The sequence below is a fragment of the Lissotriton vulgaris genome, chromosome 10 (genome assembly GCF_964263255.1).
Source record: "Lissotriton vulgaris chromosome 10, aLisVul1.2, whole genome shotgun sequence".
Taxonomy (NCBI): domain Eukaryota; kingdom Metazoa; phylum Chordata; class Amphibia; order Caudata; family Salamandridae; genus Lissotriton; species Lissotriton vulgaris.
This window is the reverse complement of record NC_141698.1, coordinates 13,303,340-13,326,221: the sequence shown is the minus strand read 5'-3', so window position 1 is coordinate 13,326,221 and position 22,882 is coordinate 13,303,340. Positions and strand designations below refer to the sequence as shown.

Genomic DNA, 22,882 nt, shown 5'->3' with positions numbered 1-22,882 from the left:
TGCTGTGGGGGGGGGTGGTGGAGCAGCGCCAAAGAAGCTCTCGGCATTGCTGTGGTGGGGGGCGGGGAGCATTTCTTTGACGACTGATGCGGCGGGCGGGGAAGCGGCAGATGCAGCGGGCACGCGAGAGGCTGGCAGCACCGTAAACAAGTCTTTGGAGGAGGGCTGATGAATGCGATGATGCGAGGCGGCTCGGGGAGCAAACGGCAGCGCGTGCACGGGCACATGCACTCGGCGTAATCCGCCTGGTGGTTTCAGAGCTCGGTTTGCCCTCTATACACACGTCTATTAATCAATTACGTAATAGAATACTCGAGACCTAAAAAGCAGTCACAGACATGATGGTCTGCTGACCCCACCAGGCCACCATCCCTGTGAGTGCTAGCCATTCCTTATGATGTCGCAAATTGCACCTGTCTCATTAACATTAATGAGGCATGCAATTTGCGACCCCATTAGGAATTGCAAATAGTGTCTGAGACACTATTGTGCATCCCAATTTGCGAGTCGCAAATGCAGCGCAATTTGAAAATTGCAAATTGGTGGGTCGTACATCTGGCCCTAGGAGATTACTACAGTTTTTTTTGTGTTTTGAGTTTGGGTAGAAATACATTATTATTAGTAAAGCCAACCCTAAAACTGTGTTAGGTTTTGAATCCTGAGTTTCTCCGTCTCCAGACCAAGCACTCTTAAATGCCTATCAGTGTGGATGATATTTGAATCCTACACCTTGTAGTCCCCTGTGCCGTATGTAGCATTTTCTATACACTGATTTACACACGTAGGAGTCGTTGCCTCTGTGTGTGTGAAGTAAAGTGCTCCGACACCCTAAACTGATATGGGAGGTGCTATAAAACAAATTAAATACATGTGAGAGGCTCTATGGAGGGATGTATGACGTTGCAACGCATACTTTTACAACGCCTACCTTTACAACGCAATTTTTACACCGCAACATCCATTACAACGCATACCATTACAATGCATGCCATTACAACAAATTCTTTGAAATTACCTTTACAACGCATTCCTCTACAACGCATACTACATATACAACGCATACCATTACAAAGCATAACATTACATTGCATGTAAGGTAAGTGTTGGATAGTGTAAGGGTTACAATTACTATTCTAACTCCAGTGGGTGTAACAGTAGGGTAAGTGTTGGATAGTGTAGGGGTAAAAATTACTATTCTAAGTCCAGGGGTGTAACAGTAGGGTAAGTGTTGGATAGTGTAGGGGTAAAAATTACTATTTTAACTCCAGGGGGTGCAACAGTAGGGTAAGTGTTGGATAGTGTAAGGGTACTATGTGTTGTAATGCTATGCGTTGTAATGGTATGCGTTGTAATGACTGCGTTGTAATGGCATGCATTGTAGTGGTGTGCGTTGTAGTGTCATGCGTTGTAATGGTTGCGTTGTAAATGCATGCGTTGTAATGGATGTTGTGTTGTAAAAGTTTCGTTGTATTTGGTAGTGCGGTGTAAAAGTTGCGTTGTAAAGGTTATTTCCCCTATGGAGTGATGAGGGGCACTGCTGGAGAGTGATAGTGATGGAATCTGTGGAAGAAGATGTCATGGGGGGGCACCCCAAAAATATTGTCACACCGTGCACCAGGAACGCTAAAGCCAGACCTGCTGGGCCGCTTATCAGGGGATGGATGCTAATATCCCTCCAAATGGTCTTTCATTGTGATTTCAGTTTCTTGGCTGTGCTTAACTTTGAATGTGTGCACTTATGTTATATTAAAATTCATGTTTCATGCTTGATGTATTTTTTTCTGTAAGAATGTCTGTGGGTATGACTGGGTATCCTGGTGCACTGTAAGGTCATTGTTTACTACACTTTAAAAGCTAATGCAATTGAATATATACTGAAAAATGTGCTGTAGAATGCGCCATTTTTCTCTCAAACATTCTTGTAGGGGGAAAGCCCCTCAAGACTGTCCTTGTAGTGGTCAGCCTCGCTCGCTCGCTACACACCGTACAGGGGATGGTCTGAAAAAAATTGCGAGGGCTGCTTTGGGTGACCAGTCCTGCCCTGGTGAGAATCCTAGCTGTACTGGAGGCTGGAGGGAGGTCACTCCTCGGAGGCAGTGAGGAGGATGCTGACTCTACTGCAGTTCCAGAGGGAAGAGGGTATATTCTATCCCCAAATCAGAACATCCTAAGATGAGTTTTGTCTTTCTTTTTCTAGCCAAAGATTTCATTCGACACCTACTGGAGCGAGACCCGGAGAAGAGGCTGACGTGCGAGCAAGCTTTACAGCACCCATGGTGAGTTCACACTGCTGTCTCATGGGCGTCCTGAATAGACATCTCTTGGTCACACTGGCATGGCTGTTCAGGAGTCACCGGCCTGAGAGGACATGTTGGGTCTTGTTTCCTAAGAGTTCTAGACTCATGACTAGCTATTGTTCAAAGCAACTTTGGAAAACTGCCTGGGCATGTCTCTGCTGATGGTGGTGGGTCTCATTGGGCATTGTACACATGCATGTGTCTATAGGCCCTCTCAGAGTGTGGACAGTATGGCTAGCAGCCTAGGGTCAGTGCAACTAGAATTAATCTTAAATGGCAGCAACGTGCAAATCCCATCCTCCCAGGAAGCCCCAGAACCAGTGAACCTCAGGGAGGTGCCGAGCACGGGTGAAGTGCTGGTGAGGTGCTTGTCCTTAGTAGCAGCACTTCGGGGTAACCGTGGTGGATGCTGTGCTTGAGACCAGCGCTTCGGGGTAACTGTGGCAGAGGCTGTTATTAGGACCAGTGCTTCAGGGTAACCATGGTGGGGAAGGTCAACTCAAAGATAGGGGATTCTTCTCTCCCTCCAAAATACTGACTTCTTCTCCATATGGGGTTCCATAGATGGCGAGTCCAGACTCATTCAGACTTGTGTTGCTCTAACAGGTGATTCACTGCCAGAAATTGGCATCTTGGAGGAGGTGTTTGCGTTCTATCAAAACAACATGAACAGGGCAGTGTTTAACGGCCCAACATGGAATCATCTCAAGGGCAGCCAACTTCATTGGGAGTCCGGGCTGCTTTAAGAGTACGTGGGTGCAGCATAGTAGGTCACGGCTCTGACATGGTGCGTTTGGATGGTGCTCCGTACAGGAAGGAGGCTTTTTTTCCCACTGATATTAGAACCCACGCTGATGGCGGGAGTACTCTCCTTTTCCTGAAAATTACTTTACATATATCTATTTGGACCATATTGCGAGTCCGGTCAAGATATCTCAGCTATGGAGACCGTCAGAAGGCTGCAGGATATGTTCTGTTTACATTTTTTTTTAGACCCATATTATACGGGACCACACACAGGTATTACCTGGAAAGTGGTGCACTTGCTTTCAGAGATTTTGTGCTATCCCTGAGGAAGTCGTCGGGTGAATTTCCCCGAGACGAAACACGTGTCGGCTACTGGTTATTTTTGGCGATGTCACCTACAACAAATTACTTACTGTGAATGCCTGTACAATGTAACTACAGCGTTGACAAGAACCAAAAAATAAAATAAGAAAATAAAGAGGAACACTTATCTTGAGTAAATTTTGTGTTTGGGAATTTATTGGACTGACCTGATATGGTTTACTTGTGAATGTTAAATGGTCTTTTGCTCGGAAGCGATAATCTTCTATATTGTGTATACTCAGTGTCCCTTGATCTCAGAGGCTGTTTGGGATGTGGGTGGCCGTTCCTATATTGCTCCCTGGAGCACCTTTTGAGAGAGTTCCTGTTATCTATATATTGGTTTTGCGCAAAGTGCAACCTAGCCACGTTTCTGAGTATATTATTTAGGAAGGTGGGTTGTCCCTTATGAGAAACATAGGGGAGGCAACTTAGGGAGATGCATTCCATGTGAACAGGTTGAGAGAAACCACTTCTGCTACAGCAGTGGCAGACAGACTACATCCCTTTGCATTTACCCCAGTTACAGCAGTGCTTCTCTTCCAGTACAGCAAGGGATGTCTTGGGTAGATGAGAAGCTCTCTTTGGTAGCCGAGGACCCATCCCCTACCTCACCTTTGCCCCCAACCCCTTGACTCCTTCTCCTTTTCAATTCACTTTGCCACAATCTCTCCTCCCCATTACAGCATCCCTTCTTCTTGTCACCCTTAGGTTCATCGCCTTGAATGCCCCCAGATCAAATGTGATTACAAGTGTTCTTGGGAGGAGAGGCCACCCAGCCTGGTGGGGACACTTCTCTTCAGCGCCATCAGATACCACCCTGAATTACATGGAGGTCTGTCACAGAGGTTATAAAAAAAACAAGCACTGGCGTAGCCAATAGGTCTCGCAGTAGGAAAGTTGGAGCTATTGGTTTTGTAAATGACATTTTATATTTATATATCGTTATTGGCATTGTCAATAACAATATATAAATATAAAATGTCATTTACAAAACCAATAGCTCCAACTTTCCAAATGCGAAACCTATTGGTAACTCCAGTGCTTGTTTTCTTTGCTTAACGACTTCAGTCTGCCCTCCCCCAGGTCTTTAAGAGAAGCAGCCAACTGTCAATGGAAAACGTGTGGGGACGGAGAGAGAGAACTCTATATATTTTTTTTAGTACCTGGGTCAAATATATATATATTTCCCCGTTCAAAAGTAGCCAAAAAGAAACAAGTGGGAATGGCTGTCCAGAGGTAATGCCGCTAGCTGTCTGATGCTTTATTTTCAGTTAGACCTTTCTGCAGTGGCATTCCCCTTCTTCTAACCTCACTCCCCTCCCTCTAGATATCGGTGGGGGTTTACCTTAACCCCTCCCCCGTTGCACACTTGTTACTTTTTGATGCAAATGAAGGCGATCCAGGGGATATGTATTTAAACCAAATAACAGACCCACTGGCACGTTTCCACCCCATGTGTCCCAGGGAGGCGTTACCCTAGCTTCAAATCCCGCCAAAAAGAGGAAAGGGGGACGGAGCGAGCGAGCCGCAAAAAAAAAAAATGGGTGTTGTAGCATTTGAATTGTGCTTTCCTCCACGAAGGCCTAAACGTACTTACACAGTGGTCCTAGAAGTAGCTGCTCCTTTTGTTATGCATGTTGACAGCGCGTTGGTCTGGAGAGTAGCTTTTGTTGCTGCACAAAATGCATCGTCTGCGCACCCATTACCTTCTTCATCACTAACCAATCCGTTTATTTTACTCCACCCCTCAGGGAGCATTGCATTCTCTGGAGCTCTTTCGTCGAATAGACCAGCCAGCCTTCAGATATTTAATGAAGCAGAAGTGTGGGCCGGCCCATTTGTTTTGCAACATTTACGAGGGGCTGAGGAAGTCAGGGAACATTTCCTACACATTCTTCAGGATTGTATTTTTGGCTTAATAAAAGTCAAAAGTAGGTGAAAAACTTGCAAAGCACAAGCTTTGCTTGAGAAAAGATTAGCACTGAAGAGATTTGTTGAGGGAGAACTAGATTTTGCTAGAAATGTTTCCACAAACTGTGTTTAAAATTCTGCCAGGTTTGCAAAGTTATGATCATCGCTCAGCTGTAGACAGAATTCAGATTCACAGCCCTAGTTAATACAATTACAGCACCCCTGAATAGTAGAAAAAAAGAATGCAAGCCGCAAAAAAATATGTAGCCAATGGCCGTATCTTATGGCCATAAATATGCTCAATAACTTGGCAATCTGAAACATTGTTCATACTAAACAAATATGTTACTATTGCCACTTATTCATTTGAAATCTACTTGGACATGTCAGATCCAATAACTAAATGGGCAATATAGAACAATGTATTTATTAATCTTTTGTTTATTCTTGTCCCCGAAGGGGAGGTATCTATTTTCTATACCTATCCTCGTAGTCTGTAATAACCTCATCACAGACTTCAGAGGAGTTCTGAATCATAATATATGTTGGGAAACGCTTGAAAACATGTTTTTAGTTACATGTATTTATTTCTGTTTTATGTGCGCCTTCAGATCCTCTGGCACTTACAAGTTCTGCCACCACGTTAAGTGCCTAAAAGATTAAAACCAGAACTGAACCATTTTCAATGTTATGTACAACAAAGCCACAGTTGTGGCTTATTTAGCTTAAGCAGCTAAGAAAAAATGCCAAAGCTAATAGTCCAGGCTTGTTGTATGTGGATTGTTACTCGTTGTATTATTTATCTAGATACAATGACAGAAGCAGCACATTTTTCGGGCAGGACACTATGCAAAGCATGTTTAATCAGTCCTTGTTGTTATGTGGGAAGCGGCTTGTTTTGGGCGTTTTTTAAAAGAATGCGGAACTTGTGCTCTATACAGGAAATTATATAACTACGAAGTCTGAGCTTTCGCCTTTTGTAATTTACATTCTCGGGAGTGGCACAGTAATCGAGGAGGTTCTTACTAGAATAGTTATTTATGGAGTGGGTAACTACAACATGGACACTGACAGGCACTGATAAAGATAGACAACAAGAGCTTAAGAAAGAAGGTTTAGAGGGAAGGTGGGCAGAAAGCCTGCATTCCTACTTTTAACAAGAGCGGCCGGGAAACTGAAAGTACAGCCGGCCAGCCATGAATAATTAGGGGAGGAGAAGCCGCAGAGCACACGCTGGGAGAAGCCCTTTGATGTGGTGGCGGCCGTGAAAAAATGCAATTAGGAGGGAGGGAGGGAGGGTGATGCGCGTGCTTGTTTGGTCACGTGATTCACGTGAACTCAAAGAAAACCGCACCAAAAAACCCTTGGTTTCATGAGTATTTTGAGCACTTGAATTCTCGCCATTTTCCATTCCTTCGGAATGGAAAAGGCGAGACCTAAAAACCAGCACTCGAAGATTGCAGGTTGTATTTAAATGAGTAAACTCGCTGAGCTGTCATTCAAGATCACTTAAAATCCAAGGAGGCTGTGGTCCTTACAGGCTTATAACAGCGCCATCCACCAAGCACGCTTCGCTACTGGTAAAATAACTTGGTTTATAGCGCGCCCCAATTTAATGGCAGCTACTCTACTCCCCTCCGGATTCGAGCTTGTAACCTGAACGTTTCTGCGTGTTTCAGAAGAGGGTATTCATCTCTGTAAGCTATCCTGCCGCCTCAGATATCGATCTGCTCTGTCACAAATGGGGAATTCATTTAATCTCCTTGGCACTTCCTTCACTTATTAACAAATTGTCTTTTTAGTACCAGAGAGCTTTGCAACTAGAAGTTTGCTTTAGTCGTTGTGATGGTACTGAGTAGACCAGTGTATTGAAGGCTGATCTGGATTTGCAGAATGTCACGCTTGTGGCCTGCAAATTACCCCAAAAGTGCAGCAAGTCATGTATGCCCGAAAGAAGCTGTCAACTGAAAGGTGCGCTCCAAACAATGATGCTTTCTACCTGCATGTTAATAGTTAATAAGATGCATGCCCGCTAGATGGCACTGTTGCCTTTCTCTTCGTTATGCAACGGAGGCGCTCCAGAGATACGTCAGCCTCGATTTCTAAATGACAATGTATCACACACCGGTGTTTCAACGCACCCGCTTTCTCACTGTTTGCCAGCAGGCGCAGAGGTGCCAAACCCTGCTTCTGTAGGAGGCGCCCGACTGCTGCATGCCAATACAGGTGAGACTCGCTGGCGCCTCCCCTCCTACACACCCGGCCGCTATCAGAGGTGTCACCTCCTCACAGGAGGCGCGCGGAGAGCATGACAATACAGCGCGCTGCCGGGGAGGGGCAGCGCATGCAAGGCCCGCGCTCCCACGGGAAGACCCCACATCACAGGAAGTCCGGGGCGCTTCACCTGCATCCAGGGGCAGCAGGCACGGGCATGACAATGAGCACATGCCTGTCAAATGCACGACGCCCTCCGCACCCCTTTTCAGCAGCATCAAACATTTGCCTATCTGTGCCCTCCACGCACGCTTTTTTTTTTGTAGAAAGCGCCTGCTCCTTTGAAGTCCTGGGTGAACTTCATTGAAATGTTCTCAGTGCCTCTTCTTTGAAATTGCAACCGCTTCCGTTTACATGCACTTAGTTTGGCATCACTTCGATTATTTGTGCCTACGTCACCGGTCTAACGATATGGGTGTATGCGCAACCGCAGGCGCCCCTTCGCCTTCTTTTAAACTTGTATATTTGCATCTGTCTTCCCTGTAATGTCCTCATTTCCAATTCCCTAAGAATAAATAGTAGAAACCCCTGCTTAAGCCAGATATACAATTGCAGCGCTCAGTGTATTTTTGTGTGCATACGCTCGGTTTGGTTTGTTCTATTTATCACTTTATGTCTTTTTCACAGGCATGAGAAAAAGAATAAAGCCACACAAAATAAGTAAAATAAAAAAAAAGGTTCTTGTTATTGAATGTATTAAAGTGAATGTTTTAACGAATATAAGTTTAATAACAATTTTATATGTTAAGAGGGGCATACCGATGTTGTGGTGGTATTAAACTGCCTAATAAACTATAATGTTGAAATTAGAATACGCAGAGGGGAACTTGATGTCATCATTACACGTGTCAGTGTCTGCCGTGGTACTTCAGTGTGTTTAAGAGATGCGTGAAACCTTGTTTTCTGTACAGGAATTAACAGCAATGTTTTATTTCGGTTTACAAACGTTTACAGACTGTCGTCCTTTGTTCGAAGCGAAATCATTTTGTCAGCTGCCCGGGGCTTCTTATCTCTGTGTCCTGGCAGGCACTGGGAGAAGCCCTTTGATGTGGTGGCGGCCGTGAAAAAATGCAATTAGGAGGGAGGGAGGGAGGCTGATGCGCGTGCTTGTTTGGTCACGTGATTCACGTGAACTCAAAGAAAACCGCACCAAAAAACCCTTGGTTTCAAGAGTATTTTGAGCACTTGAATTCTTGCCATTTTCCAATGGAAAAGGCGAGACCTGAACATGTGTACAGACCACCACGTGGCAGCCTAGCATGCAACCTTTTTTCACCAGCTTTGCATCCCTGCCCGAGCCAGTAAATACTCTACCTTCAGGACCACTCCTTGACCCTACTCTCAGATTGATTCGAGAACACACAGGGAGACAGACAGGAAATCTGACGTCTTCCTGTGGATGCCGCATTACCACACTCTTCTAAGCGAGGGTCTCACACTGCAAAAGAGAGAGACAAGAAGTCATTTTATAGATAGTCGAGTATCATGTTTATCTTTTCTATAATCTCCTTCAGTTTGGTGTCATATCCAAAATATGGTTTAAAAAGTTTAGGATCCAAAAACCAGCACATAGGTCCTGTATAAATGTGCTAAAATGAATTAATCTGTTGTCGGTACTATGAAGTACAGGACATCTTCAAAGTAGTAAATTTGAAAAAATCAAATAGAGGTGGTTAGTGGTCGGCGGATACAAATGTCTCAATGGTTAGAAAGTGACCAGAAAAATACCCCTTGCTCAGGACTTGGGGGTCCGCAGAGACATGACAGCAGATGAAAATAAATATAGGGACTTTTATTTATAGGACGAGAAGTGCTCAGTAACCTTTTGGTGGCGTGCTTCGTCATCGGGCCCCTCCTGTCACCGGTCGATCCTGGTGCGAGTTAGAGTAGCTGCAGGGGAGCATATGAGGACTTATCAAGGGTGGTAGCAGAGTGGGTGCTTCCTGGAGAGCAATACTGGGTATTCTGTTAGGGGGTGTAGTGAGGAGGGGAGCGGATATAGTTTAAGACAAAGAAAACGTTTTCTTACATCCCCACTGGTATGTTAATGGAAGGTGGGATTAATTCTACCCTCGCAGAGAGTTCGACACGTTTCTGCCCAGCAAGCACCCTCTATCGAAGCGTTTTGACATTCATCAGGACTGTATAGACCTCTCTAATACCAAGGGGCAGCAAAGTATTGATCAGAGATGTGTGAAGCTTATAAATATACTGGATTTCTAACTAGTGGTCAGGTGTGTAGATCTGCATGCCCGAAGACCCATCTTTCTCGGGTCTAGCATTTCACCTCTATGGATGGACCAGGGGTCAGGTTCTCTCCACTACCTGTGTCCCCATCATACACGCTTCCTTCCAATTGAGGACGCCCCCTGGTCCATCCAAAGAATTGAGATGCGAGACCCGGGGAGAGGGGTCTCTAAATTTATGTTGTTGAATCCATAATACCATAAGCGCCCCTCTACCATCACGCCTCATGCACCACAAATCAGGCTTAATCATGATTAAGGCTTCCTGTTTTCTGTGATTTTTACAGATAAATACAGACAGAAATCCATTTATTTTCTTGCCTGTATTTTTTTTAAATGTGGATAAAAACGGAAATTGGGTGATTTTTGTGTGATTCTAAATACACTTTGCCCTGGCTGCCAGGTCAATAACTGTGTGGAGTTGATAGATAAGGGGGTTAAAAAATAAAGGAATTTTAGTAAAGAGGTTTAAACAGCAGTAGATATGCGCAAGGCTGATACCGAAATTTTCCATATTTTTATATAAGTGCATTCATTTATCTTCTGCAGGTGTTCATATCACTGAAACCTGGCATGCATTCAAGCTTGACTGCATATTTATTGGTTAAATAAATATGGGAATATATACCAGTTTCAATTTTATTTTTTTCACAAAACCCATAATAAATATGGAGAAATACAGATAAAATTGTCAAAAAATAAATATGGATAAATACAGACGGAAATGTAAAAAAAAGAAAAAAACACCATAAAACCGGGAGCCCTAATCATGATTCTTATAGGAGTACACACAGTATTACTAAAGACCGAGGCATAAAAGCATTGATAGCGCCAAGTGATCACAGGCGAGACCTCAAAGGCATCGCTAATGGGAAAAGAGGAGTCTCAGCCGCTGGAGGCATCTTGCTCCAGGATGCGCTTTCCTTTTATAATCCATTATGATCTGGTAGTTTGGTGAGATGGATTCAGGTGTTGTCCTCCTGCAGGTGCAGAGGGCACTGCCCTGCACCTGGGCACAAATGGTTGGCATGATTCTGCCCTTTCACCTCTCTCTCCACAGGATCTCTGGTGACACCGCTCTCGAGAGGGACATCCACGGATCCGTCAGTGAACAGATCCAGAAGAACTTCGCACGGACCCAGTGGAAGGTGAGTGTGAAAGGGAGTTGCATGAGGGACAGGGGAAGGTAGGTGGGTGAGCAGCGTAGAAGTGCCAGGGGGCGTGGGTACCGTGATCTCTTGGTTCCTGGACATCACCCCCAGTGGTATACGTGGCTGGGGCCCTAATGGACGCTCTATGTCTGCTCTTGATGACCCACTGAAGGATCCGGAAGGTTGTGGAGGTGGTGGAAGGGCCACCTACCCTCTTGTGTGTAAAATGAGTGATGGCCACGCTGTCTCTGTAACCATTGCCAAATGATGACCATTGCTGAAGACTGTTTGTCGCTTATTTTGAGTAAAGTCTCCTGGTTGGAGGGAGATGTGAAAAGTTAGGGTCCCCAGAGCATTCTAGGGGCCCTTATCCCAAGTCAGCTGAGACCTGAAATGAGAGAGGAAGGCAATGAAGGCTTCCAAGCGCTCTAGGAGACAACAATGATGTTCCAGATAAATATGACCAAAATGTGTAATATTGATCCAAGGAGGTTTGCTCTCTTTAGAGGGTGGAAGGAAGGTAACCTGTCCTGTGGATCATTAAATGACAGAACACTCGGGCTTTAATATCATGTTACCATAATAACACCGCAAAAATACTGACAACCAACATATTGAGATGGTACGAATATATTTATGTATTAAGCAAACACAAGGGGATGACGGACGGATCACTGAAACTTTTCAGACACTCACCCGAGTCACAGATTTGGGTTGAAACGTCATTGTTCATTAGCTCACTTTGCCACCCAAGTTCAGCCACAGCAATATGCAAATCAGTCATGACCCTGTGTCTCACGGGATTAGTCGAGTCCGAACTGCCAAGTCATCCCTGGACTAGAAATAACCATCCTGGGATTGGTTTCGGGGTAACAACCCTCATCAGCCCGGCTTGCTTGAATCCAGTGGCAAAGTGAGCAAGGGGCCCACGTCTGGGCAAACCCTGCCAACTTAGGGCGAACAAAGCAAATACAAGGAGATGATGGATGGAGTGTTGAAAGTAGCAAACACTCACCACCAGTCACAGATCTGGGTTGAATCCATCATCGTTCTTTAGCCCACTTTACCACCCCAGTTCAGACCCAGCCATATGCGAATTAGTCTTACCTCGTGTCTCATGGGAACAGCCCAGCCCGAACTGCCAAACCAAGTATTCCCTGGACCAGAAATAAGCATCCTGGGACCGGTTTCAGGGTAACACCCCTCATCAGCCAGGCTAGCTTGCATCCAGTGGCAAAGTGAGCACGGGTATTCTCAGACGTCTCACGGAAGGAAGGCTGACGCTGTCTCTGTCGCAAGAGGTCACTTAGGAAGACTCCTCCCCCTCCCGTCCCTTTATAAAACTGTACCTCACAGCTCAAGAAGCCCCAACTCACAATAGCTCGATGACGCCTCTCTATGCGATGTCAGCCCAACACTAGAACACAGACTTCTGCAACACAGACCTCAGCAGGAAGGGCAGAAAGAGACAGCCTGGCTGCCTAGCAGCGGCACAGAGATAGTCACACTTGGCGCCTGCACCAGGACTTCCACCCTCTAGTGCATGCACAATGTTTCTACATTCCTATGTCGGAGAGGCAATCTTGGGAAGGTGGTCAGCAACCCAAAAGCCACCTCAAAGTACTCACACTGCCTGTCAGTCCAACTGTAACAAGGACAATCCCCTGAATATCTTTCCTTTCTTTGTTGCAGCGCGCCTTCAACGCCACGTCATTCTTACGCCATATTTCCAAGATGGGCCACAGCGCGGATGTCGAGGAGGCGCCGGCGGAGGCGTCTACAGGAGAGTAGCACACGAGACGTTGATGGGAGGTGAGTACTTCCTGTGTTTGTTCGTATGCCCTCCTGTCGCAAACTGAGTCAACATCGAAGGGGTCTCAGAGTGGAACTCAGTCTTCTGTTGGCCTCTCAACGAGGAGGTTACTATCAGCAAGAGGACTGGCATTGCTGTAGGTGCCCTCTGCTCTGGCTGGCAAGGAGTGACACAGCGCCTTGAGACCCTTGCGGGTGAGTAGTCACGCTTTACAAGCCCCTTGATTGATGGATTGTTCCTTGATGGAACTGATGACAGCGCCAAGACGCCTCTGGCATTCACTGTGCTTCGTTCCTTCAATCATTCATCACCTGCTTTAGAGGATGGTGGGATGTGGTGATGGGCGTCTGCTTGTCCATCCATGACTCCGGCCACGCACATGCCCCGTGTAGTGTGAAATGGATGGTGCATCTTCCTCCAGGAGAACTCACTCTACCCACCTGCTGTGCCAACCCACAGGGGAGCCTCCTCTACGCACTGCGGGGTCCGGTGCCGGGTTCCTGTGGCAGAGCTCCCTCTGTGAAAGATCACCATGGAAAGTGCAGAGTCACTAAAGTGCTGCAAAACAGTTCAGACGTGTAAGGGACACTAGAATCTGGGCGCCCATTTTTGGTGGTGGAACAACAATCACCCAACAGGTGGATTGGGTGGAATCTCCCCTTCAGCGTCTCCCACAGAGCGACTCCTCAGATGTGCGGTGCAGCAGCTTTGGAGAAGAAACAAGTGCTCGTCTGATGGAGAGTCTGCAGCCGTCTGCTTGGTGGAAGGAGAGGTATGTGGATACTCTATGGCAGACAAACACCAACCAGTGAGGCAGAGACATGCTGGGGGTTGTGATTCCACAAAGTTTCCTCACTCTCTCACAAGAGTGCGCGTCATCACTCTGTGAGAACACTGTGACCCCCGGTCTGGGATGGCAGAGAAGGTAGCCGCAGGGAGCTCGTCCGGAGCTGGTCTCTGGCACTGCTCCCTACACATCAAAGGTTTAAGGAGGCTCCTCTCCATGAAAGTACCTCCAGCTAGAACACTCTGCTGCAATTCAGCCTGCACCGGATGCACATCTGGATGGATCATATCAACAACATGGTCATTTTCTTTCAAGTAGTAAGAGACTCAAATGTGGGGTGACCTCCAGGTGAAGGTAGTTTGAGAGTTTGACACTTGTCACCTGGTGGTAGGAAACAAGGGAGACTACAGGAGCAAGGTCAGGGGGCACAGAGAGCATCAGTCTAAAGGGGGCCTCTTTGGATGGCCCCTCCTCATTGCAGCTGCATATAGGTCTGCTCTTTGCTCCTGTAGTCCTCCACATAAATTGTTGCCTGTGAATTCCGATTTAAAGTTGATGTTCTCAGTCTGTGCCACGCAGTTGGGTCACATGCTCTTTCCTCGTTGACAGGAGGGGTGGCACAGAAGGCTCGGCTGCGTTGACACGTGATTGGTTGGACTTGGGGTTCCTGGCACTGACTGGTGGTAAAGAGTTGTATTAATAGGATCTTGGGATATGTTTCAGGCGGTGATGGGAGGTGCTGGGACCATGAGGGCAGGGTCTTGGTAGTTCCATATTGGATTTAGCATGGGCTTGCTTCTATCCGCTTCATCCCCCTTGAGTTAGCAGGAGGTCTCAGTACAGTTTAAAGACAGGTAACTCCAGAGTAGCTCAATGGAGACCATGTGGAGACGTGTCTTAGCAAATAAAGCTAAAAAGAAATAAGAACAAAATGGTACAGTCTGAGATCAAAGTGGTATATATACTGTAAAAGCCCCAAAAACATGGTTTACAAATTTTTATATGACGCAAATAGCAAGCTGGGCAGATATGATCTTGCCAACATACGTAGGGTCCGATTCATAGAACTAACTTAAGATAAAATACTAAACTTACTACTTTTGGTATTCACAGAAGTTAGGATTTTGTCTTAAGTTTGTCTTAAGACAGACTTAAGTTAGGATTTTGTCTTAAGTCTGTCTTAAAACAAACTTAAGACAAAATCCTAACTTCTGTGAATACCAAATGTAGTAAGTTTAGGATTTTGCCTTAAGTTAGTTCTGTGAATCGGGCCCCTTGTAAATATTTCCAAGAATTGTATACGTGTCCAAGTTTAGCAGGAGCCCCCTCTTGTGGGTTAGTTCTCAGAATAAGGGTGTGATAACATAGAAACACATTTTTGTTTTTCTGCAAAACGAGTTTGACGTCATTGGGCTTAGCCTATCGGACTTTAGCATACTCTCGACAGGCTTGGCTAAGGCAGAATCCACCCTTGTTTACACTCTGTGCTCAATGCTCGATGACAATGCAAAACTATTTTCTACTGTCGGCCTCTCGTGGTGTTTTTTTAACAAATAGAGATGTGGTGACCTTTTCTGTGACATCTGATTTGATTATTGAAGTCCTGTCAAGTTTGAGTCGGCAAAGAAATGTAATCTACTTATGTGTTTCAGCACAAGTAAATTGACGGTACAACATTTTATGTGTATTTCCCAAAACTAATGTACACTGTGACCTATGTATTTCTGAAAAACCCAGTTATCTTCTCAGCACATCCAGACATTAGCCTAGGCCGGTTCACTACTTACATAGGTTTAAAACTATCTCTCATCGGAAATGTGTGTATTGTGTGTATTGGGGTTTGACATTTTATATTTGTGGATATTTGTCTTTAAAATGTATTCCTATTGTTTCCCTTCATCAAGTGTTAGTACAGTCCATGATGACTCTTCTACGGCATTTCATTGGTTGTGCCTCTGTAGGAGTATGAGGAGTTATGTGGCTCAGTGTTGGTGCATTCCATAATGACATCAATGGGGCATTCCACTGCTTTCCTGTCTGGGGGAGAGGTTGGGGAATCACTGTGTTCAATGTTGGTACATTCCATAATGACATCAATGGGGTGTTCCATTTTGTACTTGTCTTAGGGTGAGGTTGAGGAATCACTATGTTCAGTGTTGGTGTATTCCATGACATAACATCAATGGGTGACTCATTGTTTACCTGTCTGGGGGGCTGAAAAGTCATATTGTTCAGTATTAATTCATACCATGATGACAACTCTAGGATATCTCATGGTTTGCTTCTCTAGGGAAGGTTGAGGAGTCATGTCATTCAGTGTTGGTTCAGTCTATGGTGACACCAGTGGAACATTCCCCTGTTCGCCTTTTTGGGGTGCTGCAGAGGTTGAGAAGTCATGGTGGTCCGTGTTAGTTCAGTCCATGAGGACACGTCTAGGGCATGGCAGTGTTTGCTTCTCTGTGGGAAGTTGAGGAATCATGTGGCTCAGTGTTGGTACATTCCATGATGACATCAATGGAATATTCCATTGTTTACCTGTCTGAGGAGGGGTTGGGGAATTTCTGTGTTCAGTGTTGGTTCATTTCATGATGACATCAATGGGGCATCTCATTGTTTGCCTCTCTCAAGGGCTGTGGAGGTTGACAAGTCAGTTCAGTCTTGATTCATGCAATGAGGATACCTCTTGTGTATCTCATTGTTTGCCATTCTGATGGGGGTTGAGCAGTCATGTCAATCAGTGTTGGTACATTCCATGATGACATCAATGGAATATTCCATTGTTTACCTGTCTGAGGAGGGGTTGGGGAATTACTGTGTTCAGTGTTGCCATCAATGGGGCATCTCATTGTTTAACTGTCTGGGGAGCGGTTGGGAGATCACTTTGTTAAGTGTTGGTTCATTCCATGCTGAAACTAGTGGGGTGTTTCGTACTGTTCCTGCGGGGGCTTTCAGGCTTGTTTTGATTGTGCTGGTACTATACAACATGTAGTCTCATCTGGAAGCAGTTGTGATTTTATTTGCCGCGGGTTCCCCTGCGTGTTTTCATTTTGCTTCAGCTGGAGGAGGGTGCTTGGCGCTTTGTGGTATTAAGATTTAGTGATTCTGTGGAGTCATTGTACAATTCCTGCTCCGTTCCTAAGGGGCACGGGTGGTTTTGGGGCTTTGTGGGGTTCCACCTTGGTTCTTTATTAACTAACACAGGAAGGACTTGCTAATCCTTATTTTTGTCTTCCCCGACAGGAGGAAGAAGAAGACTTGACAATGGAGAAGTCCTGCCTTGAGGGCTCCCTGTCAGACGCTATGTTCATGCATGAGCTCGTGGTGACACCTGTCTGCATGCTGTCTACGGCCGGCGAAGCTTGGCCAACCCCGCCCTCACTGGCTCCCATTCTGTGTACCAGCTCTTCTCTCCCTACCTGTGGCTTCTCTCCCCACCTCTGCCTCCCACCCTCTTTGTGGGGTTCCTCTTTAAGAGGTGTAGGTCCTGATGCATGAAAGAGACTGCACAGAAGAACGTCTCCACGGCTTCCATCTGAAGGGGCTTCTTGTGGGGTGACATCCGACGGCAGCCCTCGCTCATCCTCTCAGATATTGGGGGATCTTTAGGAGAGAAGGACCAGATGCCCAAGCAGGTGGGGTGGGAGAGCAAGCCATGTCATGTTCTTTTTGTTTTATAAAATGCACACCTTTCCTGCCAAAAGGATTCGAACGTAAGATGTAATTTGGGGCCCATGGCCCACAACTGGCAAGATCAATACTGAATGGCATGAACAGTCCTTGTATGCTGTGAAAGGTCACTCAGAGGGAACTGCTTGTGATAAGCTGCTCTAAGGAACTGACACACCAGCCTCCATGTTTTTATTCAGATCTTCGCAGTAGCTTGTCCTGTTAGAACTGGTTTGGGCCATCTCCACCTTTTGAACATCTGCGTCAAGTGGAAGACCCATGAAGTATCCATTGGAAGACCACACACAGTGGGAAGCATGGGTACAAAGGGGGGTTCTGATTGGCTGCACAATAGCCATCCTGAGGGATATTGGTGGTGTGTAGAAGGACTAGGTATGGTTGTCCAATCAGGGTTAAGGTGGGCAGGTGTGCGTATCGCTGTGTAAAACTGTGCCTTCCCTCGCATAAGTGTGCGAACAGCCCTTCTGGTGAACAAGTGCTCTTCCTCGTGATAGTATCCATCTGTGGAAGAGGATCTCCTAGTGCGTGTACACGAAAGTGCACTGCTGAAGGAGCACCAGTCTCCATCTTGTGAAAAGTACACCTCCTTGTGAACATGTGCCGCCCTGTGCAAAGTTCACCTCCGCTTCTAGCATCGCTTGGGCCAATATTACTATGTTGTGAGTGTGTGCACATGTGTGAGTGTTTGTGTGTGAGTGTTTGTGTGTGTGTGTGCGCGTGCGTGTGTGATACCGTGAAGGGTTTGCTGGAGGTAAAGAGATGTGAAACCTCTATATTTGTTTACAGCCATACAATAAAGGTACTTGTAACATCTCATTTGTGTTCAGAGTCCTCCATTTTGAAAATGTGCTCTACACTCTCCATTGAGTCATATCTACATAAAGTCAGATTGACTTTTCAAAATCTCACGTGTAGGTCCTGGAAGCTTGCACACACATTGCAGTTCCAGTGATTAACAAATTCACTGCACTTTGTACTTTTGCTCAAAAAAATGCAGTCATAATTGGTAGTGCATTCCTAGCAGACTAACAGTTTTTTTTACAAGTGAACAATTAAATTGTGATGTTTTCACAAACACCTGTTTGCACAGGGATCACAATTACAAGTGCTGTGATGTTTGCCACAGCCAAGTAAGCAGCCTTTGTGACATTTTGGGAGGACAAACCTGACACAATTCACAAAGGTAAACTTAGCCGTTTGTAAAAGAGAAACACCTACATACACTAGGGTATTATATGGGTTGGGGTACCCCTGTGATTGGCTTGACCTCCCCTGTAAGGCCCTAGTACATAATAGGGCAGGGTGATTTAAACTACCTCTAAGTCAAAGGTGCAGAAATAGGAAAGAGGGAAACAGAAATTTGCAAAAGAGGTGCAGAAATAGGCATGAGAATTGTGAAAGAAGCAACAGAGGTGTAGAGAGAGGCAATTGACGTGCAGAAAGAAGCAAGAACAGTGCAGAATGAACCAACAGAGGTGCAAAAAGAGGCAAGAGGGGTGCAAAAAAAAGGAAGGCAAGTGCAGAAAGAGGCAAGAGAATTGTTGAAAGAAGGAACAGAGGTGTAGAAAGAAGCAAGAGCAGTGCTGAAAGAAGCAAGAGAAGTGCAGAAAGAAGCAAAAGAGGTGGATAAATAGGGAAGTGGGTGCAGATAGAGGCAAGACGGATACAGAAATTTGCAAAAGAGGTGCAGAAACAAGCAAGAGAAGTGTGGAAAAAGGCAAGAGAATTGCTGAAAGAAGCAACAGAGGTGTAGAGAGAAGCAAGAAAAGTGCAGAAAGAGGCAAGTGAGATGCAAAAACAGGCAGGAAAGGTACAGAAAGAGGGGAGACGAGTGCAGAAAGAAGCACATGAGGTGCAGAAAGAGGCAACAGACATGCATTGTTGCTTGCCCCATCCCCCGGCTCCTCCTGCATTGTTGCTTACCCCGTCCCCCCGCCTCCTCCTGCATTGTTGCTTTCCCCATCCCCCCTCGCTCCTCCTGCATTGTTGCTTGCCCGTCCCTCGGCTCCTCCTGCATTGTTTCTTGCGCCGTCCCCGGCACCTCCTGCATTGTTGCTTGCCCCATCCCCCCTCGCCCTTCCTGTATTGTTGTTTGCCCCATCCCCGGCTCCTCCTGCATTGTTGTTTGCCCCGTCCCCCCACGCTCCTCCTGCATTGTTGTTTGCCCCATCCCCGGTACCTCTTGCATTATAGTTTGCCCCGTCCCCTGCTCCTCCTGCATTGTTGTTTGCCCCGTCCCCAGGCTCCTCCTGCATTGTTGCTTGCCCTGTCCCTCCTCGCTCCTCCTGCATTGTTGCTTGCCCCATCCCCCTGCTCCTCCTGCATTGTTGCCTGCCCCGTCCCCTCACACTCCTCCTCCATTGTTGTTTGCCCCATCCTCCGGCTCCTCCAGCATTGTTGCTTGCCCCGTCCGCCGGCTCCTCCAGCATTGTTGTTTGCCCCGTCCCCTCACACTCCTCCTCCATTGTTGTTTGCCCCGTCCCCGGCTCCTCCTGCATTGTTGCTTGCCCCGTCCCCTCACACTTCTCCTCCATTGTTGTTTGCCCCATCCCCCGGCTCCTTCAGCATTGTTGCTTGCCCCGTCGGCCGGCTCCTCCAGCATTGTTGTTTGCCCCGTCCCCTCACACTCCTCCTCCATTGTTTTATGCCCCATCCCCGGCTCCTCCTGCATTGTTGTTTGCCCCGTCCCCGGCTCCTCCTGCATTGTTGCTTGCCCCATCCCCCCCACGCTCCTCCTCCATTGTTGTTTGTCCCATCCCCCGGCACCTCCTGCATTGTTGCTTGCCCCATCCCCCCTCGCCCTTCCTGCATTGTTGTTTGCCCCATCCCCCGGCTCCTCCTGCATTGTTGTTTGCCCCGTGCCCCCACGCTCCTCCTGCATTGTTGTTTGTCCCATCCCCGGCACCTCATGCATTGTTGTTTGCCCCGTCCCCTGCTCCTCCTGCATTGTTGTTTGCCCCGTCCCCAGGCTCCTCCTGCATTGTTGCTTGCCCTGTCCCCCCTCGCTCCTCCTGCATTGTTGCTTGCCCCATCCCCCGGCTCCTCCTGCATTGTTGCTTGCCACGTCCCCTCACACTCCTCCTCCATTGTTGTTTGCCCCATCCCCCGGCTCCTCCAGCATTGTTGCTTGCCCCATCCGCCGGCTCCTCCAGCACTGTTGTTTGCCCCGTCCCCTCACACTCCTCCTCCATTGTTGTTAGCCCTGTCCCCGGCTCCTCCTGCATTGTTGCTTGCCCCGTCCCCTCACACTCCTCCTCCATTGTTGTTTGCCCCATCCCCCGGCTCCTCCAGCATTGTTGCTTGCCCCGTCCGCCGGCTCCTCCAGCATTATTGTTTGCCCCGTCCCCTCACACTCCTCCTCCATTGTTGTTTGCCCCGTCCCCGGCTCCTCCTGCATTGTTGTTTGCCCCGTCCCCGGCTCCTCCTGCATTGTTGCTTGTCCCATCCCCCCCACGCTCCTCCTCCATTGTTGTTTGCCCCGTCCCCGGCTCCTCCTCCATTGTTGTTTGCCCCATCCCCGGCTCCTCCTGCATTGTTGTTTGCCCCGTCCCCGGCTCCTCCTGCATTGTTGTTTGCCCCGTCCCCCCGATGCTCCTCCTGCATTGTTGCTTGCCCCGTCCCCCCACGCTTCCCCTGCATTGTTGTTTGCCCCGTCCCCGGCACCTCCTGCATTGTTGTTTGCCTCGTCCCCGGCTCCTCCTGCATTGTTGTTTGCCCGTCCCCGGCTCCTCCTGCATTGTTGCTTGCCCCGTCCCCGGCTCCTCCTGCATTGTTGCTTGCCCTATCCCTAGCTTCTCCTGCATTGTGGCTTGCCCCATCCCCGGCTCCTCCTGCATTGTTGCTTGCCCCGTCCCCCCAGGCTCCTCCTGCATTGTTGTTTGCCCCGTCACCCCCGGCTCCTCCTGCATTGTTGCTTGCCCCATCCCCCCTCGCTCCTCCTGCATCGTTGCTTGCCCCATCCCCCCTCGCTCCTCCTGCATTGTTGCTTGCCCCATCCCCCGGCTTCTCCTGCATTGTTGCTTGCCCCATCCCCCGGCTAGTCCTGCATTGTTGTTTGCCCCGTCCCCGGCACCTCCTGCATTGTTGTTTGCCCCGTCCCCCCACGCTCCTCCTGCATTGTTGCTTGCCCCGTCCCCCAGCTCCTCCTGCATTGTTGTTTGCCCCGTCCCCCGGCTCCTCCTGCATTGTTGTTTGCCCCGTCCCCCCACGCTCCTCCTGCATTGTTGCTTGCCCCGTCCCCCGGCTCCTCCTGCATTGTTGTTTGCCCCATCCCCCCACGCTCCTCCTGCATTGTTCCTTGCCTCGTCCCCCGGCTCCACCTGCATTGTTGTTTGCCCCGTCCCCCCACGCTCCTCCTGCATTGTTGTTTGCCCCGCCCCCCCCACGCTCCTCCTGCATTGTTGTTTGCCCCGTCCCCCCAGGCTCCTCCTGCATTGTTGCTTGCCCCATCCCCCCTCGCTCCTCCTGCATCGTTGCTTGCCCCATCCCCCCTCGCTCCTCCTGCATTGTTGCTTGCCCCATCCCCCGGCTTCTCCTGCATTGTTGCTTGCCCCATCCCCCGGCTAGTCCTGCATTGTTGTTTGCCCCGTCCCCGGCACCTCCTGCATTGTTGTTTGCCCCGTCCCCCCACGCTCCTCCTGCATTGTTGCTTGCCCCGTCCCCCAGCTCCTCCTGCATTGTTGTTTGCCCCGTCCCCCGGCTCCTCCTGCATTGTTGTTTGCCCCGTCCCCCCACGCTCCTCCTGCATTGTTGCTTGCCCCGTCCCCCGGCTCCTCCTGCATTGTTGTTTGCCCCATCCCCCCACGCTCCTCCTGCATTGTTCCTTGCCTCGTCCCCCGGCTCCACCTGCATTGTTGTTTGCCCCGTCCCCCCACGCTCCTCCTGCATTGTTGTTTGCCCCGCCCCCCCCACGCTCCTCCTGCATTGTTGTTTGCCCCGTCCCCCCAGGCTCCTCCTGCATTGTTGCTTGCCCCGTCCCCCTCCAGGCTCCTCTGCGTTGTTGCTTTCCCCTGTCCCCCCTCGCTCCTCCTGCATTGTTGCTTGCCCCGTCCCCCCGGCTCCTCCTGCATTGTTGCTTGCCCCGTCCCCCTCCAGGCTTCTCTGCGTTGTTGCTTTCCCCTGTCCCCCCTCGCTCCTCCTGCATTGTTGCTTGCCCCGTCCCCCCGGCTCCTCCTGCATTGTTGTTTGCCCCGTCCCTTGGCTCCTCCTGCATTGTTGTTTGCCCCATCCCCGGCTCGTCCTGCATTGTTGTTTGCCCCGTTCCCCGGCTCCTCCTGCATTGTTGCTTGCCCTGTCCCCTCATACTTCTCCTCCATTGTTGTTTGCCCCGTCCCCGGCTCCTCCTGCATTGTTGTTTGCCCCGTCCCCGGCAACTCCTGCATTGTTGTTTGCCCCGTCCCCCCGAAGCTCCTCCTGCATTGTTGCTTGCCCCGTCCCCCCACGATCCTCCTGCATTGTTGCTTGCCCCATCCCCGGCTCCTCCTGCATTGTTGCTTGCCCCGTCCCCGGCTCCTCCTGCATTGTTGCTTGCCCCATCCCTAGCTTCTCCTGCATTGTTGCTTGCCCCATCCCCGGCTCCTCCTGCATTTTTGCTTGCCCCGTCCACC

General features: G+C 48.4%; 1 protein-coding gene across 1 annotated transcript in view; it reads left to right on the top strand.

The window, feature by feature from the left end:
• PNCK (pregnancy up-regulated nonubiquitous CaM kinase) overlaps window positions 1–18,089 on the top strand; it is a 156,760-nt gene extending 138,671 nt beyond the window's left edge. Inside the window, exons 10-13 of the mRNA XM_086940215.1 lie at window positions 2,198–2,276; window positions 10,899–10,986; window positions 12,682–12,801; window positions 16,830–18,089. Of these exons, the coding sequence (XP_086796341.1) occupies window positions 2,198–2,276; window positions 10,899–10,986; window positions 12,682–12,780 (266 nt within the window). The 3' untranslated portion in view covers window positions 12,781–12,801; window positions 16,830–18,089. The remainder of the gene's footprint in view (window positions 1–2,197; window positions 2,277–10,898; window positions 10,987–12,681; window positions 12,802–16,829) is intronic.
• Window positions 18,090–22,882: the final 4,793 nt, after the last annotated feature.